This window comes from Coregonus clupeaformis, chromosome 37, assembly GCF_020615455.1.
Source record: "Coregonus clupeaformis isolate EN_2021a chromosome 37, ASM2061545v1, whole genome shotgun sequence".
NCBI classification, from domain to species: Eukaryota; Metazoa; Chordata; class Actinopteri; order Salmoniformes; family Salmonidae; genus Coregonus; species Coregonus clupeaformis.
In genome coordinates, this window is record NC_059228.1 from 25,125,691 (window position 1) to 25,144,350 (window position 18,660).

At 42.7% G+C, this 18,660-nt stretch overlaps 1 protein-coding gene across 1 annotated transcript in view; it reads right to left on the reverse strand.

Annotated features, from left to right (window-relative positions):
- LOC121553438 (protocadherin-15-like) overlaps positions 1-18,660 on the reverse strand; it is a 273,628-nt gene that overhangs the window by 24,588 nt on the left and 230,380 nt on the right. The window contains 2 exon segments of the mRNA XM_041866538.2: positions 2,068-2,208; positions 2,810-2,919. Of these exon segments, the coding sequence (XP_041722472.2) occupies positions 2,068-2,208; positions 2,810-2,919 (251 nt within the window).

Below are 18,660 nucleotides of genomic sequence, written 5' to 3' on the forward strand. Positions count from 1 at the left end.
TCTTATCAATTACTCTGCTTGATTAAATAGTGTGTGTGTGTGTGTGTGTGTGTGTGTGTGTGTGTGTGTGTGTGTGTGTGTAATGATGTTAATTGGTCTGTGACAATCTGACAATTCCGCCATGTTCTGCTCTGATTATTTGAACTCAATAAAGTTGTAAAACATAACGAAAAATCACACGGCGGCCTGCTCTGCATTCGAATAATTACAGATATGAGGTGAAGAGGGTTTATCTGATGTGGGCCAAAAAGTATTTTACCCCACAATGGGGGGCAGTTAGCCTAGCAGTTAAGACCGTTGGGCCAGTAACCAAAAGGTTGATGGTTCGAATCCCTGAGCCGACTAGGTGGAAAAACTGTCGATGTGCCCTTGAAGAAGGTACTTACACCTAATTGCTCCTGTAAGTTCTTCTGGATAAGAGTGTCTGCTAAATGACTAATAATTGTATAAATATGCCTTGAACTCCTCTTAGTACCACAATACCAAGGACAACCACATTACAGTGGCTTGTGAAAATATTCACCCCCCTTGGCATTTTTCCTATTTTGTTTCCTTACAACTTGGAATTAAAATGGATTTTTTGGGGGTTTGTATCATTTGATTTACACAACATGCCTACCACTTTGAAGATGCAACATATTTTTGATTGTGAAACAAATAAGAAATAAGACAAAAAAACAGAAAACTTGAGCGTGCATAACTATTCACCCCCCCAAAGTCAATACTTTGTAGAGCCACCTTTTGCAGCAATTACAGCTGCAAGTCTCTTGAGGTATGTCTCTATAAGCTTGGCACATCTAGCCACTGGAATTTTTGCTCATTCTTCAAGGCAAAACTGCTCCAGCTCTTTCAAGTTGGATGGGTTATGCTGGTGTACAGCAATCTTTAAGTCATACCACAGATTCTCAATTGGATTGAGGTCTTTGCTTTGACTAGGCCATTCCAAGACATTTAAATATTTCCCCTTAAACCACTTGAGTGTTGCTTTAACAGTATGCTTAGGGTCATTGTCCTGCTGGAAGGTGAACCTCCGTCCCAGTCTCAAATCTCTGGAAGACTGAAACAAGAATTTCCCTGTATTTAGCGCCATCCATCATTCCTTCAATTCTGACCAGTTTCCCAGTCCTTGCTGATGAAAAACATTCCCACAGCATGATGCTGCCACCACCATTCTTCACTGTGGGGATGGTGTTCTCCGGGTGATGAGAGGTGTTGGGTTTGCGCCAGACATAGCGTTTTCCTTGATGGCCAAAAAGCTCAATTTTAGTTTCATCTGACCAGAGTACCTTCTTCCATATGTTTGGGGAGTCTCCCACATGCCTTTTGGCTTTGCAGCTCCTTCAGGGTTATCTTTGGTCTCTTTGTTGCCTCTCTGATTAATGTCCTCCTTGCCTGGTTTTGGTGGGCGGCACTCTCTTGGCAGGTTTGTTGTGGTGCCATATTCTTTCCATTTTTTAATAATGGATTTAATTGTGCTCTGTGGGATGTTCAAAGTTTCGAATATTTTTTAATAACCCAACCCTGATCTGTACTTCTCCACAACTTTGTCCCTGACCTGTTTGGAGAGCTCCTTTGTCTTCATGGTGCCGCTTGATTGGTGGTGCCCCTTGCTTAGTGGTGTTGCAGACTCTGGGGCCTTTCAGAACAGGTGTACATATACTGAGATCATGTGACAGATCATGTGACACTTAGATTGCACACAGGTGGACTTTATTTAACTAATTATGTGACTTCTGAAGGTAATTGGTTGCACCAGATCTTATTTAGGGGCTTCATAGCAAAGGGTGTGAATACATATGCATGCATCACTTTTCCGTTATTTATTTTTTATAATTTTTTGAAACAAGTTATTTTTTTCATTCCACTTCACCAATTTGAACTATTTTGTGTATGTCCATTACATGAAATCCAAATAAAAATCCATTTAAATTACAGGTTGTAATGCAACAAAATAGGAAAAATGCCAATGGGGATGAATACTTTTGCAAAGCACTGTATCTAGCTGGAAAGGTGAGCACTTGATGTAGTGTCCCAGCCCCCTACACCAGTTCAATACCCCCCTCTTACATTTGGAGGGAACCCGCAGTTGGGCCATGACCACGACCATGGAGTCAGCCTGGACCCTGAGCACGTAGCTGGTGACAGTCTCATAATCCAGAGTCTTAGCCGTGGAGATAACACCTGTCCGGTTATTCACTTGGAACTGACCTGCAACCAATCAAAAAACTATCAGTACAACATGACGAAGATATTGGCAGCACTCACTGAAAGGATCAACATTGGATTAAAAAAATAGGTTAATTTTGCATCTGTGGGTGTGCCAACTGCCAACCAGAAAGATTATAACCTATCCTTTTTTTATTTTGACATTTTGCAGCCTGCTGCTGATACTGTACATGCACACACTGTTTAAGTGTGATGCAGTTCACTAGCCCCATTTTACATTTAATTTCACTACTTCCAGATGCTCAGGTTTAAAGCACTAATTTAGGACATTCCCAAGTCGATGCATTAATCAGGAGTAGACTGTGCATCACACATTGACGAAGACTATTGCACGTTAACTTCATAGACAATGGAAATAGACTGTGATAAAAGGAAACTTCCACTGTGGTAAAAAATAGTTACTTTAACAATAGTTACTTTTACCACAAGTAAAGTGCAGCCAATTTTTTGTTTCAGGCCATTTCTCTGCAATTTCCATGGATTGTACATTATTGCAAGAAAGTAAGACAGAAATGTGACCTTTTCCTATTTTGGCGAGTGTTTATTTTATCTATAGCACTGGAAGGTACATTTCTGCACTTACCACCTTCGTTTCCTCCCACAATGGAGTAGAAGATTGTCTGGTTCATGGCGGCTGCCAGGATGCTGCCCACCGGTGTGCCTACTGGGGCCAGCTCACTGACAGGAGCAAACCTGGAGACAGAGATGACATCCAATATGACTAAATATCCCTGGACACATTACCACTGACAACTTCCACTGAAAAAATCCATTGTGACAAAATCAAATTCTTTGACACTATGCGCCTTACCACCACATTTAGCAGACACACTGTTGAATATGGCACAAATGAAAATTGCACTAAAGGAAACTATATTCAAACATTCAAAGTTTCTACAATAGCAATTATCACTTTATCTTAGCTTGACAAGTTCAAGTGCACATTAAGTCGATGTCTTCAGGTTGTCAAGATAAAAAAAAGTTTGCAACAATGTCCTTAATATTTAACATTTCCTCTATTGTGCTGTGAATAGCATGAGATAGCCTGAGTTGTTATTTCCATAATAGGAGAGACAATGGCTAATAACAGCTAACATCCATGGCTGACTATCACACATAAAGAATGCATTCTCATCCACATCTACGACAGATAAGCTTATCATGTGTCTCAATAGAAATAGCGGATGCCATAAATAGCGCTGAATGCTAGCTCGGCAGAGTGTCGGCATGGGGTGATTTAAGTTGATAATGCCATCTTACTGTGTGTGCTTTTGTAATACTGTCAGTGTGTGTGTGTGTGTGTGTGTGTGTGTCTCGGTTTGCTTCAAGACTAGTCCCACTTCAGCCTACAGTCAATCATATCAAGAGATAAAAAGCTTTCCCTTGTGAAAGCTTTGTGGGGAAAAGTAGCGATCAAATCATAAGGTGTAGGAGTTGTATTCTATTATGTACAATAAATTCCATTCAGTGTCAGGGATACAGAACCTTCCGCAGTAGAGGAAGTGAAAGATAAAGAAGTGTCTCCCAGCTGTAAACCAAATTGGCAACCCAAGGCAGTTTAAACCACCGCGTCAACGCTGTCATTTCATTACTCCTTCTTGTCTTCCCTGACCCCCATGAGTTCCATGCATATTATAGCATCAATAATAAAGCAAGCCTTCAGGTAAGAACAAACGTCAAAACAGAGTCAGACTTTTACTCCAGGGTTTGTTCTTATAAAAGTGATTTAATAAGAGGAACCACAGAGGAGATCCATTTCCCATATTGAACGTGGAGGTCAGTATGAGGCATTTGCACTGGGAAAAAGATAAAGCCATCTCCTTTACAACAACTGGCTTTATTCATGAGACACATACAGTAAGTGTATGATATAATATTAGTACAACTATCCCTGCTAGACAACATGCAACAACCGTTTGACTGTCAGGGAGATAAACTGAAGAAGTGAGAGATGAAAGTGTCTTACATTTAATCTAAAAGTGAATATCAGGTGGTTTAGAAAACAATGTGTATCTAAGGAAACAATGTATTGAGAGACAGAAGGTCAATAGTAATTTTGATACAGCATGTGCAGAAATCTGTAAGAATTTCCACTGAGACAGCATACCTTCCTGTGTACTTATGCAAAGCATGGACATTAAGTCCTGACATTGAACAAATTCTAGTATCACATCAGTAAGCATGCATGGATGAATAAATCACAGCTCCAATTCACACCTGGGTTCTTGCTGTCTAAGCCTTTCACAGACTTTTGCTATAATTACAGACCCTCTGCTTCACACTCACTATGAATCAAGCCTATCCATGAGAAGTGTGCTCTTTGTAGAAGCTTTAAGAAGGATAATGGAGAGAAAGTTGGCAAAGGCCAACACAGACTAAATGACAAGCCATTAAATTGTTACGGAAGCTAATGCTCTGAGGTGCTGCTGTGTGGGATCATAGCTTTCACCCGGATTTACCTGGTCAGTGTATGTCATGGAAAGAGCGGGTGTTCTTAATGTTTTGTACACTCAGTGTACAACGGTACTGTGTACTAATGACTCTGTTGCCCATTGACACTAATGTGTAGGAGTGCAGCAGCAGAGCAACAGGCTTACAGGGTTGAAGCTAATATGTTGCTGCCTGGACATGAAGTCAAACATCGGATGAGATTGTGAATTGAGGCTAATGCTACTATAAGTGCTAAATGCTGCTAGTTGAAGCTAAAGGGTTGCAGACCACTGTGTGATCACACTCTCCGTAGCCGATGTGAGTAAGACCTTTAAACAGGTTAACATTCAGAAAGCCGCAGGGCCAGACGGATTACCAGGACGCGTACTCAGAGCATGCGCTGACCAGCTGGCAAGTGTTTTCACTGATATTTTCAACCTCTCCCTGACCCAGTCTGTAATACCTTTCAAGCAGACCACCATAGTCCCTGTGCCCAAGAACGCCAAAGTAACCTCTCTAAATGACTATCGCCCCACAGCACTCACATCTGTAACCATGAAATGCTTTGAAAGGCTTTTCATGGCTCACATCAACACCATCATCCAAGACACCCTGGACCCACTCCAATTCGCATACTGCCCCAAGAGATCCACAGATGACGCAATCTCTATTGCACTCCACACTGCCCTTTCCCACCTGGACAAGAGGAACACCTATGTGAGAATGCTGTTCATTGACTACAGATCAGCGTGCAACAGCATAATGGCCTTCAAGCTCATCACTAACCTAAGGACCCTGGGGCTGAACACCTCTCTCTGCAACTGGATCCTGGATTTCCTGACGGGCCGCCCCCTGGTTGTGAGGTTAGGCAACAACAAATCTGCCACACTGACCTTCAACACTGGGGCCCCTAAGGGGTGTGTGCTTAGTCCCCACGACTGCGTGGCCGCGCACGACTCCAACACCATCATTAAGTTTGCTGATGATGACACGCCGGTGGTAGGCCTGATCACCGACAACGATGAGACAGCCTTTAGGAAGGAGGTCAGAGACCTTGCAGTGTGGTGACAAGACAACAACCTCTACCTCAACGTCAGCAAGACAAAGGAGCTGATCATGGATTACACGAAACGAAGGGCCAAGCACGCCCCCATTCACATTGACAGGGCTGTAGTGGAGCAGGTCGAGAGCTTCAAGTTCTCGGTGTCCACATCACTAAGGATCTATCATTGTCCACACACACCAACACAGTTGTGAAGAGGGCATGACAACGCCTCTTCCCCCTCAGGAGGCTGAAAAGATTTGTCATGGGCCCTCAGATCCTCAAGAAGTTCTACAGCTGCACCACTTAGAGCATCTTGACTGGCTGCATCCCTGCTTGTTATGGCAACTGTTTGGCATCCATACAGCAAGGCGCTACAGAGGGTAATGTGTATGGCCCAGTACATCATTGGGGCCAAGCTCCCTGCCATCCAGGACTTCTATACTAGACGGTGTCAGAGGAAGGCCCTAAAAATGGTCAAAAACTCCAGCCACCCAAGTCATAGACTGTTTTCTCTGCTACCGCAGGGCAAATGGTACCGATGCATCAAGTCTGGAACCAACAGGACCCTGAACAGCCTTTACCCCAAGCCATAAGACTCGTTATAGTTCATTATATAGTTAACCAAATAGCTACCTGGACTATCTGCATTGACCCAACTTTTTTGACACATCACATACTCTTCTGCTACTGTTTATTACTTATTCCTAGTTACTGTATATGTACATACACTATATATACAAAAGTATGTGGACACCCCTAAATTAGTGGATACGGTTATTTCAGCCACACCCGTTGCTGACAGGTGTATAAAATTGAGCACACAGCAATGCAATCACTATAGACAAACATTGGCAGTAGAATGGCCCATACTGAAGAGCTCAGTGACTTTCAACGTGGCACCATCATAGGATGCCACCTTTCCAACAAGTCAGTTCGTCAAATTTCTACACTGCTAGAGCTGCCCCGGTCAACTATGAGTGCTGTTATTGTGAAGTGGAAACGTCCAGGAGCAACAATGGCTCAGCCGCAAAGTGGTAGGCCACACAAGCTCACAGAACGGGACCGCCGAGTGCTGAAGCGCGTAGCGCGTAGAAATCGTCTGTCCTCAGTTGCAACACTCACTACTGAGTTCCAAACTGTCTCTGGAAGGAAGGTCAGAACAAGAACTGTTCGTCGGGAGCTTCATGAAATGGGTTTCCATGGCCGAGCAGACGCACACAAGCCTAAGATCACCATATGCAATGCCAAGCGTCAGCTGGAGTGGTGTAAAGCTCGCCGCCATTGGACTCTGGAGCAGTGGAAACGCATTCTCTGGAGTGATGAATCACACTTCACCATCTGGCAATCCGACGGACAAATCTACATTTGGCAGATTCCAGGAGAACGCTATCTGCCCCAATGCGTAGTGCCAACTGTACTGTTTGTGGAGGATGAATAATGGTGTGGGGCTGTTTTTCATGGTTCGGGCTAGACCACTTAGTTCCAGTGAAGGGAAATCATAACGTTACAGCATACAATTACATTCTAAACTTTGTGGCAACAGTTTGGGGAAGTTTCAGCTTGACAATGCCCCCGTGCACAAAGTGAGGTCCATACAGAAATGGTTGGTCGAGATCGGTTTGGAAGAACTTGACTGGCCTGCACAGAGCCCTGACCTCAACCCCATCGAACACCTTTGGGATGAATTGGAACGCGGACTGCGAGCCAGGCCTAATCGGCCAACATCAGTGCCTGTCCTCACTAATGCTCTTGTGGCTGAATGGAAGCAAGTCCCCACAGCAATGTTCCAACATCTAGTGGAAAGCCTTCCCAGAAGAGTGGAGGCTGTTATAGCAGCAAAGGGGGACCATCTCCATATTAATGCCCGTGATTTTGGAATGAGATGTTCGACGAGGAGATATCCACATACTTTTAGTAATGTAGTGTATCTACCTCAATTACAGTACCTCATAACCCTGTACATCGACTCAGTACTGGTGTATATAGCCAAGTTATTGTAGCTCATTGTTTATTTATTATTTTTTATTACGCATTTTACTTTTCTTTTATTTCTCTATTTTCTTTCTCTCTGCATTGTTGGGAAAGGCCCGTAATTAAGCACTTCACTTTTAGTCTATACCTGTTGTTTACGAAGCATATGACAAATACATTTGGATTTGATTTGATTCAGGCTATCACGCGTTACGCTAACATGCTGCATTCCTGCTGAGACCACACTCCAGTGCAGAGCGGCCAGAGTTGACTGGTTGCGGTCGCGCTCAAAAGCAGCTTGGCCCGAGGGTGTTAGCGACTGAGAAATCCCAAAGGATGTGTGTGTGTGTGCATGAACAAGACAGAATACAGAGCACACCTACAATTTGGAGTTCAGTAGTCTGCAACCACCCCAAAACTGAACTGCAAAGGGACAACAACAAGTCAATCCAGGGGGACATGGCTAACAAGGAACTTAAATTAGTGTGAGCCAAACAAGTGGGTGTATTCTAGGATTCAATTATACATAGTCCAGAACCATGTAGCATGGAGGAGGGACAAGGGGGGCTGTTTCCAAAGCCTTTCATATTTAGATAAGATGAACAGGAAAATGAGGAGGGATGAACTCCCTGAGGGCGAGAGAGAAAGAGAGAGAGAGAGACAGAGAGAGAGAGAGAGAGAGAGAGAGAGAGAGAGTGAGAGAGACAGAGAGCGTGAGAGTGAAGAAAAAGAGGCACAGGCAGAGAGAGGAGGCGGTAAGAGAGAAACAGAGAAAAAGAGACAGAAAATGGGAGAGAAAAACAAGGACAGAAAGAGACTCTCTCCGTGTCAGCATGAGAGAGGGTGAATGACATGCCAGTGTGCAGAGCGTCACACAGAGGTGTCAGCGGGTGCCAGGCCCCGGGGCCAAACTCAGAGTGAAGTTGACGAGACATGGCAGAGGAATGCAAACCCTGCTGTGTGCCACAGGGGAGAATGTTCTCTCTCTCTCTCTCTCTCTCTCTCTCTCTCTCTCTCTCTCTCTCTCTCTCTCTCTCTCTCTCTCTCTCTCTCTCTCTCTCTCTCTCTCTCTCTCTCTCTCTCTCTCTCTCTGTCTCTCTCTCAATTCAATTTCAATTCAATTCAATTTCAATTTAAGGGCTTTATTGGCATGGGAAACGTGTGTTAACATTGCCAAAGCAAGTGAAGTAGATAGTAAACAAAAGTGAAATAAACAATAAATATTAACAGTAAACATTACACTCAGAAGTTTCAAAAGAATAAAGACATTTCAAATGTCATATTATGTATATATACAGTGTTGTAACAATGTGCAAATAGTTAAAGTACAAATGGGAAAATAAATAAACATAAATATGGGTTGTATTTACAATGGTGTTTGTTCTTCACTGGTTGCCCTTTTCTTGTGGCAACAGGTCACAAATCTTGCAGCTGTGATGGCACACTGTGGTTTTTCACCCAGTAGATAAGGGAGTTTATCAAAATTGGGTTTGTTTTCGAATTCTTTGTGGATCGCTGTAATCTGAGGGAAATATGTGTCTCTAATATGGTCATACATTTGGCAGGAGGTTAGGAAGTGCAGCTCAGTTTCCACCTCATTTTGTGGGCAGTGTGCACATAGCCTGTCTTCTCTTGAGAGCCAGGTCTGCCTACGGCGGCCTTTCTCAATAGCAAGGCTATGCTCACTGAGTCTGTACATAGTCAAAGCTTTCCTTAAGTTTGGGTCAGTCACAGTGGTCAAGTATTCTGCCACTGTGTACTCTCTGTTTAGGGCCAAATAGCATTCTAGTTTGCTCTGTTTTTTGTTTGTTCTTTCCAATGTGTCAAGTAATTCTCTTTTTGTTTTCTCATGATTTGGTTGGGTCTAGTTGTGTTGTTGTTGTTGTTGTCCTGGGGCTGTGTGGGGTCTGTTTGTGTTTGTGAACAGAGCCCCAGGACAAGCTTACTTAGGGGACTCTTCTCCAAGTTCATCTCTCTGTAGGTGATGGCTTTGTTATGGAAGGTTTGGGAATCGCTTCCTTTTAAGTGGTTATAGAATTTAACGGCTCTTTTCTGGATTTTGATAATTAGCGGGTATTGGCCTAATTCTGCTCTGCATGCATTATTTGGTGTTTTACGTTGTACACGGAGGATGTTTTTGCAGAATTCTGCATGCAGAGTCTCAATTTGGTGTTTGTCCCATTTTGTGAATTCTTGGTTGGTGAGCGGACCCCAGACCTCAGAACCATAAAGGGCAATGGGTTCTATAACTGATTCAAGTATTTTTAGCCAGATCCTAATTGGTATGTCAAATTTTATGTTCCTTTTGATGGCATAGAAGGCCCTTCTTGCCTTGTCTCTCAGATCGTTCACAGCTTTGTGGAAGTTACCTGTGGCGCTGATGTTTAGGCCGAGGTATGTATAGTTTTTTGTGTGCTCTAGGGCAACGGTGTCTAGATGGAATTTGTATTTGTGGTCCTGGCAACTGGACCTTTTTTGGAACACCATTATTTTTGTCTTACTGAGATTTACTGTCAGGGCCCAGGTCTGACAGAATCTGTGCAGAAGATCTAGGTGCTGCTGTAGGCCCTCCTTGGTTGGTGACAGAAGCACCAGATCGTCAGCAAACAGAAGACATTTGACTTCAGATTCTAGTAGGGTGAGGCCGGGTGCTGCAGACTGTTCTAGTGCCCTCGCCAATTCGTTGATATATATGTTGAAGAGGGTGGGGCTTAAACTGCATCCCTGTCTCACCCCACGGCCCTGTGGAAAGAAATGTGTGTGTTTTTTGCCAATTTTAACCGCACACTTGTTGTTTGTGTACATGGATTTTATAATGTCGTATGTTTTTCCCCCAACCCCACTTTCCATCAATTTGTATAGCAGACCCTCATGCCAAATTGAGTCAAAAGCTTTTTTGAAATCAACAAAGCATGAGAAGACTTTGCCTTTGTTTTGGTTTGTTTGTTTGTCAATTAGGGTGTGCAGGGTGAATACGTGGTCTGTCGTACGGTAATTTGGTAAAAATCCAATTTGACATTTGCTCAGTACATTGTTTTCACTGAGGAAATGAACTAGTCTGCTGTTAATGATAATGCAGAGGATTTTCCCAAGGTTGCTGTTGACGCATATCCCACGGTAGTTATTGGGGTCAAATTTGTCTCCACTTTTGTGGATTGGGGTGATCAGTCCTTGGTTCCAGATGTTGGGGAAGATGCCAGAGCCAAGGATGATGTTAAAGAGTTTAAGTATAGCTAATTGAAATTTGTGGTCTGTATATTTTATCATTTCATTGAGGATACCATCAATACCACAGGACTTTTTGGGTTGGAGGGTTTGTATTTTATCCTGTAGTTCATTCAATGTAATTGGAGAATCCAGTGGGTTCTGGTAGTCTTTAATAGTTGATTCTAAGATTTGCATTTGATCATGTATATTTTTTTGCTGTTTGTTCTCTGTTATAGGGCCAAAAAGATTGGAGAAGTGGTTTACCCATACATCTCCGTTTTGGATAGATAGCTCTTCGTGTTGTTGTTTGTTTAGTGTTTTCCAATTTTCCCAGAAGTGGTTAGAGTCTATGGATTCTTCAATTACATTGAGCTGATTTCTGACATGCTGTTCCTTCTTTTTCCATAGTGTATTTCTGTATTGTTTTAGTGATTCACCATAGTGAAGGCGTAGGCTCAGGTTTTCTGGGTCTCTATGTTTTTTGGTTGGATAGGTTTCTCAATTTCTTTCTTAGGTTTTTGCATTCTTCATCAAACCATTTATCACTGTTATTACTTTTCTTTGGTTTTCTGTTAGAGATTTTTAGATTTGATAGGGAAGCTGAGAGGTCAAATATACTGTTTAGGTTTTCTACTGCCAAGTTTACACCTTCACTATTACAGTGGAACGTTTTGTCCAGGAAGTTGTCTAGAATGGATTGAATTTGTTGTTTCCTAATTGTTTTTTGGTAGGTTTCAACACTACTTTCCTTCCATCTATAGCATTTCTTAATATTATTCAGTTCTTTTGGCTTTGATGCCTCATGATTGAGTATTGCTCTGTTCAAATAGACTGTGATTTTGCTGTGGTCTGATAGGGGTGTCAGTGGGCTGACTGTGAACGCTCTGAGAGACTCTGGGTTGAGGTCAGTGATAAAGTAGTCTACAGTACTACTGCCAAGAGATGAGCTATAGGTGTACCTACCATAGGAGTCCCCTCGAAGCCTACCATTGACTATGTACATACCCAGTGTGCGACAGAGCTGCAGGAGTCGTGACCCATTTTTGTTGGTTATGTTGTCGTAGTTGTGCCTAGGGGGCATATGGGGAGGGAATGCTGTCACCTCCAGGTAGGTGTTTGTCCCCCTGTGTGCTGAGGGTGTCAGGTTCTTGTCCAGTTCTGGCATTTAGGTCGCCACAGACTAGTACATGTCCCTGGGTCTGAAGTATTGATTTCCCCCTCCAGGATGGAGAAACTGTCTTCATTAAAGTATGGGGATTCTAGTGGGGGGATATAGGTAGCACACAGGAGGACATTTTTCTCAGTTGAGATAATTTCCTTTTGAATTTCTAACCAAATGTAAAATGTTCCTGTTTTGATTAATTTAATAGAGTGAGTTAGGTCTGCTCTATACCAAATTAGCATACCCCCTGAGTCCCTTCCCTGTTTCACACCTGGTAGTTTGGTGGATGGGACTACCAGCTCTCTGTAACCTAGAGGGCAACCAGTGGGTCCGTCTCCTCTATACCATGTTTCTTGTAGGATGACAATGTCTGTATTTCCGATTTCTTTGGTGAAGTCCAGATTCCTGCTCTTTAGGCCAAAGGCAGATGACCTCAGGCCTTGGATATTCCAGGATGAAATAGTGAAGGCTTTGTGTTCCATAAAGTGTCTAATGTTGTTGGTTGTGTGGTTTGGCCTCAGGCCAGTAATTGTGAGCAGAGCCTGCTGAGCATCTGGTACATGCCATTGGCTTGGGCTAGTGTAAGAGTGGGTGTTGGGCCTGTTTGCCTGCTCACGGCCTGGACGTATGTGTGACTTTCATGTTGAGGCCCTCTTTGTGGGAGTGGGGGGCTTGGGGTGGGTAGGAGAGGCATAGGTCTGATCTGAGGGGGCCTAAATTGGGGTGTGGGCATGGTTGACTTGAGGGGGAGTTAATTGGTTGGGGTGGGGGGGTGTAGATGTGGTTGATGGTGCTGTGGTCTGGATGTAGGTCCTCTCTGCGGGGGTCCTCTATGTGTAGGTCCTGGGGGGTCCCGCAGGTCTGGGAGAGTGTCTCGCTGGTCTGGGCGGGGTGTCTGTTGATCTGTTGCTCCTGTGTGAGGTGTTGGGTCTGCGGTTGAGGGCGATATCCTTTAGGGTCCGGGCGAAGGTGGGCACTGCTGCCTTGTATAGGTGGACCTGGTCGTAAAGGCTGTTCACGTCCAGGGTGGAGTGGTGGGCCAGGAAGACATTTGGTTTTGATGCACAGTCACGGGAAATACTTGCGTTTACCCGCTGTATGGTAGCAGGGTGGAAGTCTTTTCGTGGTAACAGGGTTGAGATAACCACTTGTGCGTTGGGGAAAGTAGAATAAGCTTTTTCTATCACGCCCTTGAGTGATGTGGCCACCCTTTCCTGCTGTGTTCTCAGGTCGTTTGTGCCTGTGTGTATTATTATGTGGCTGGGTGATCCTAGTCGGTCCTTAGACAGAAGGTCTAGGGCGCGCTGGGTATTTGGACACCAGAGTTTAGACACTGTGTGTTTTGGAAAAAGTTTATTTTCTTCTTCTTGTTTATTCTCTTGTCTCTCTCTCTCTCTCTCTCTCTCTCTCTCTCTCTCTCTCTCTCTCTCTATCTCTCTCAGCCTGTATTACATAATATAACAGGTTGAGTGAACACAGTGGGTCTGCAGCACAGAGGACAGAGTATATGAGTATATGACCCAGGTCATAGGTCCCTGGTAAGGTCTCTCCACACAATTTCGTATATTGCAGTACATGAGTCTAAAAGCCCTATGTACAGTTAGCACTGCGTAAAACATTCAAAACCACTGTGGGTTATCATAAGAACCACATTCATAAGTATTGCATGGACATTCATAAATGTTGCATATATACAGAAGCGGATATGTTACTGCATAATCATTCTGTGCCTGGTGTTGTTGACACAAGCCAACACCTGCATTTTGTTCAGTATTTATGTATTAGGCAGTGATTGTGAAGGTGATAATTCTGCATAGTTTATGACTATGTTAGATGAGTGTTAAATAAGCCTAAAGGGGCTTTAAATCAAAGTAGAACTGATTTATTCAAGCCTTAACTTGGTTCAGGAAGTGTTTTAATCTCCTGCACAGGCTTAACCTGAGAGTGACTGATTGACTGAATATTTGGGTGTAAAAATATGGATGGACATATTGTACATTCAGATCCATAAGACAACACATTCAGACTGACGTGGCTTCAGTAAGTTACACATGGAAAGTTAGTATCTCCTCTCCGTGGTATTGCCATGTACTTGCTTTTTGTTTTTGTTTTTGACTGCACTGGGCCTTTGAGAAGAGACCTTTTGAATCCAGGCTCCATTCCTTCTATTAAGAGGACATGGCTTTTTATATTAGGCAGCCACGGCACAGTAAATTCAGTCATGCTGCAGGATTTGCACAGGGAATAGGCCTAATCCGTTAACCTGCACCTTATATTTTCACATTTCATTAGTGTATTTTTACACACCAATCCACTGGCTGAATACTAACTAGGTGCTATTATTAATTCCAAGGGCAGACTCATAGGTGTTGAGTTGTGTCTCATTGTGACTCCTAACAACCACATCAGTGAGCTGTGTGCTGATGGGGATACTAAAGCCAACAAACTGTATTTGTTAGCCTCCTTTACCTGCTGGGGTTGAAAGTTGAAGCCAATTCAATGTTATTCATTCAGGAAATAATGATAATATGAATACAATCATGCCCACTTTCTATGAAAAATGTGACTTAATGAAAACATGGACTTGACATCGACTTGACATTTACTTAAATTGGTTAAGTAAAATGAAAAAAATAACTTGTTTCAAAAAATTCTAAAAAATATATAACAGAAAAAATGGTGCGTGCATATGTATTCACCCCCTTTGCTATGAAGCCCCTAAATAAGATCTGGTGCAACCAATTACCATCAGAAGTCACACAATTAGTTAAATAAAGTCCACCTGTGCGCAATTTAAGTGTCACATGATCTGTCACATGATCTCAGTATATATACACCTGTTCTGAAAGGCCCCAGAGTCACACCACTAAGCAAGGGGCACCACCAAGCAAGCGGCACCATGAAGACCAAGGAGCTCTCCAAACAGGTCAGGGACAAAGTTGTGGAGAAGTACAGATCAGGGATGGGTTATAAAAAATATCTGAAACTTTGAACATCCCCCCATGGAGCACCATTAAATCCCTTATTAAAAAATTGAAAGAATATGGCACCACAACAAACCTGCCAAGAGAGGGCCGCCCACCAAAACTCACAGACCAGGCAAGGAGGGCATTAATCAGAGAGGCGCGCGTAGGCAAGATGGCGTATTGAATAGAAAAGCGGTACAAACCACCTCAAGATAAAAACATAATATTCAAAATCAGTAAGTTAGACTAAATATTAGCATTTCATATATATGCAGTTAATATAATTCAATCTGGATAATAACACAAAACAGATCATAAGACTAGAGAAATATATTGACAAATATTACAACAACACGCAATACCCAAACATGGCGGAAGATAAGCGAGGAGAGCCGATCCCCAAGAGGAAACGCGACTCGTCGACTGATACAGATGATATATGCTTTTACATTTACATTTACATCATTTAGCAGACGCTCTTATCCAGAGCGACTTACAAATAGGTGCATTCACCTCACAATCTTCTTTTCACCACTGGGTCTGGTAAGTGTGGAAAGCGACCTGTTGAAGTTGACAAATGACAAATTGGGCATACTAGAATTGGTCAGTAAGGACGTAAAAGAGTTGAAAGCGAGTCTTCAAATGAGTGACGAAAAAGCTTTGGTAATGGAGAAAGAAACCAAAAAATTAAAAGTGACAGTCTCTAAGATCGAAACAGACGTTAGGGAACTTAAAAAGGAGAACAACCTTCTGAAAGAAGCCTTACTAGACATCCAAACTAGATCGATGAGAGAAAATCTAGTACTTACGGGTATTCAGGAAAAGGAGGGAGAAATAACAGAGAATATTATGAAGGACTTCCTGCATACAGTGCTACAAATCCCACTCGAGGCTGTCGATAAAATCCAACTCGAACGTGTACACCGTTTCGGAAAAAGAGGACAGAAATATGAGCGCCCAATCGTTGCCAAATTTGCATTTATTAAGGATAAAGCAATGGTTAAAAGCCTAGGGAAAAGACATGCTGGCACGAAAATAGGCATGAATGATTGCAGAAAGGCGCAAAGTTCTGTATCCAATCTTCAAGGAAAACAGATTAAAAGGGAAATGTGTTGCACTCGTGGTGGATAAACTGTATATCGACAACCAAATGTTCAAAGACACAAAGACTACTCCATGGCTATTCTAAAAGTTGTAATAGAGGAGTCGAATAATGGAGCACCCAATCCTAGCAATGATAGGGATTGTAATATTAAAGAACATTTATAGCAAGTATAGTATTTTATAAAAGGATAAAACGATATAACAAGAAACGATAACAAGCAGAATAATACATCTTTAAACACAAATAATTAGAACATGGCTTTTTTGGCGGGCGGTTCTTGTTTTGGCGGATGGTTGTTGTGGTCGGTTCTGTGTTCTCTCTGGCGTCCTTTCCCCATTGCGGCAGGTGTGGATGCGGGTGCGTTTGCATGCTCGGCCCATTTCTTCCGCAGTCAACCATGTGGTGTGCATTTTTGTGTTTGAAAAGGTGCGCCGTTAAGTGAGTGAGAGGGGAAATGGTTGCATATCCCAGAGCCAACGGGGGTCTATGAGCAGGGGTAGTGAGAGAGAGCTTTCAATTTTGTATAGATGAGGGATATACATTGTTAAATATAGTATACATCTAATCTAATGTTTTATTGTCCTATCATGATGGAAAGATCCCTAACCCTATATCCTGGACACCCATCTGAGCGACCTATACACCAAAGAGAAGTTCCCATCTCTTTTATGGACCTGCTGTGAGTATGCAGCCTAAACAGATAAATAAATGCGGTCAGAGACCTACTTGAGCCAGAGCCCCCTGATGGGAGAGCATTATACTGTATACAAGGAAATTCACAAAGCTGCTAATGAGAACCTTGACGACCTTTTACCTAGCCAGTGGGGATTCCGGTGGGGTACCCCCACCCAGGTAGTGGCAGTGCTGGCAACACTGGCTGCAGTAACCCATGGGGAGGGGGTCACACTCGGACAATCAGAGAGGGGGTTTATGATTGTGGCCCAGGTGGCACAAAATAATCAAAGGTCTGACTGCACGGAGATGCTTGGGAAAATGGTTACAACAGGGGATCAGAGTGTTTGTGTCTCAGGTGAAGAGGGTAGATCTGATCTCCATCACCTAGGACTTGACATAGATTAAGTAGATTAATCAAATCTCACATTGTTGTCAATTTCTGCTCAATCTGCATGCTTTCTCAATCAGCTTTAACTGTATGTGCACTCGTAAATCAGGTCCTTTCTTGAGTTGGGCTCTGGGATATAACAGCCATTGAGTATCTGATTTTATGGTGGATTGTGGAGGAGGGGGGTTGAGTGTGTTGGAGTATGTGAGTATGTGCGTGTGTGTTTGTCCGGCATCGGTTGTGGGAGGGGGGTGTTGGTGGGGGGGTGTATGGGATGGACAACGGGAATTATTTGCTAGGACAATAATTGCTTGTGAATAAATTAAATGTAATACAATGGCAATCCGGGTTATATGTTAAAATCCTACGCATGAACTGCCGACATTATTACGTATTAATATATATAGAGGTGACAGCATTGGAAATGCTTTTGGCGGTTAATCTGCTTCTGTTTTGTGGGTGGCACTGTCTGCTGTTTTCGATGGATGGGTCCTGGCCTCTCAGGACCTTAGGGATCCGGAGGGACGTGGGTGGGATGCCGATAACCGGGATGACGGCTCAACTTGGGATGGGGAATGGCTTTAGCGGGGGAATTAGTGGAGAACAATTGAAGGGTTACTCAGTAGCAATGCAAATATCACGGTACAGCTATATGGACACTCAATCATTACGGTATTTTTTATTGGTACATTTACAAACATATATAATGATAAATAGACTTCAAACGTGTATCTCATTATGGTGTATGGTGAAATAAGTATAGCCAGTTATAATTGTACTGGCTTAGCTGATAATAACAAAAGAAGAACAATATTTACATGGCTCAAAGAGAAGGAATATAATATCTATTGTATACAGGAAACTCATTCAACAATTCGAGATGAAGTGGAAAAGGGAATGGGGGGGAATATACTTCTCCCATGGGCAAAGAAATTCTAAAGGGGTGATGATATTAACTAATAGTAATTTCGATCCGAATGTGCAAATTGTCCAAATAGATACGCAAGGTAGATGGATTATTTTAAATATGTTATTGGACCATAAACAGATATGGCTCATTAACCTTTACGGACCAAATAATGATGATCCACACTTCTTTGACAATATATATATATATAATAAATTATCAACCCTGCAAGCAATTCAATACATTATTATTATGGTAGGGGATTATAATACTGTTTTAAATAGCTCCATGGACCGTAAAGGAAATCACACCACAAACAATCACCCACATGCTCTTAAGGAAATTGTGAATGTCATGGATACATTAGAAATAGTAGATATATGGAGGCTTAAATATACTGATCTAGTGAGATATACATGGCGGAGACTCAATCAAGCTAGTCGTATTGATTTATTTCTTATCTCATTCTCATTGGCACCAAAAGTTTAAAAAGTGTTGATAGGGGACAGAATGCGGTCGGACCATCATATAATTGGCATATACATTACTCTTACTGAATTTCCACGTGGGCAAGGATA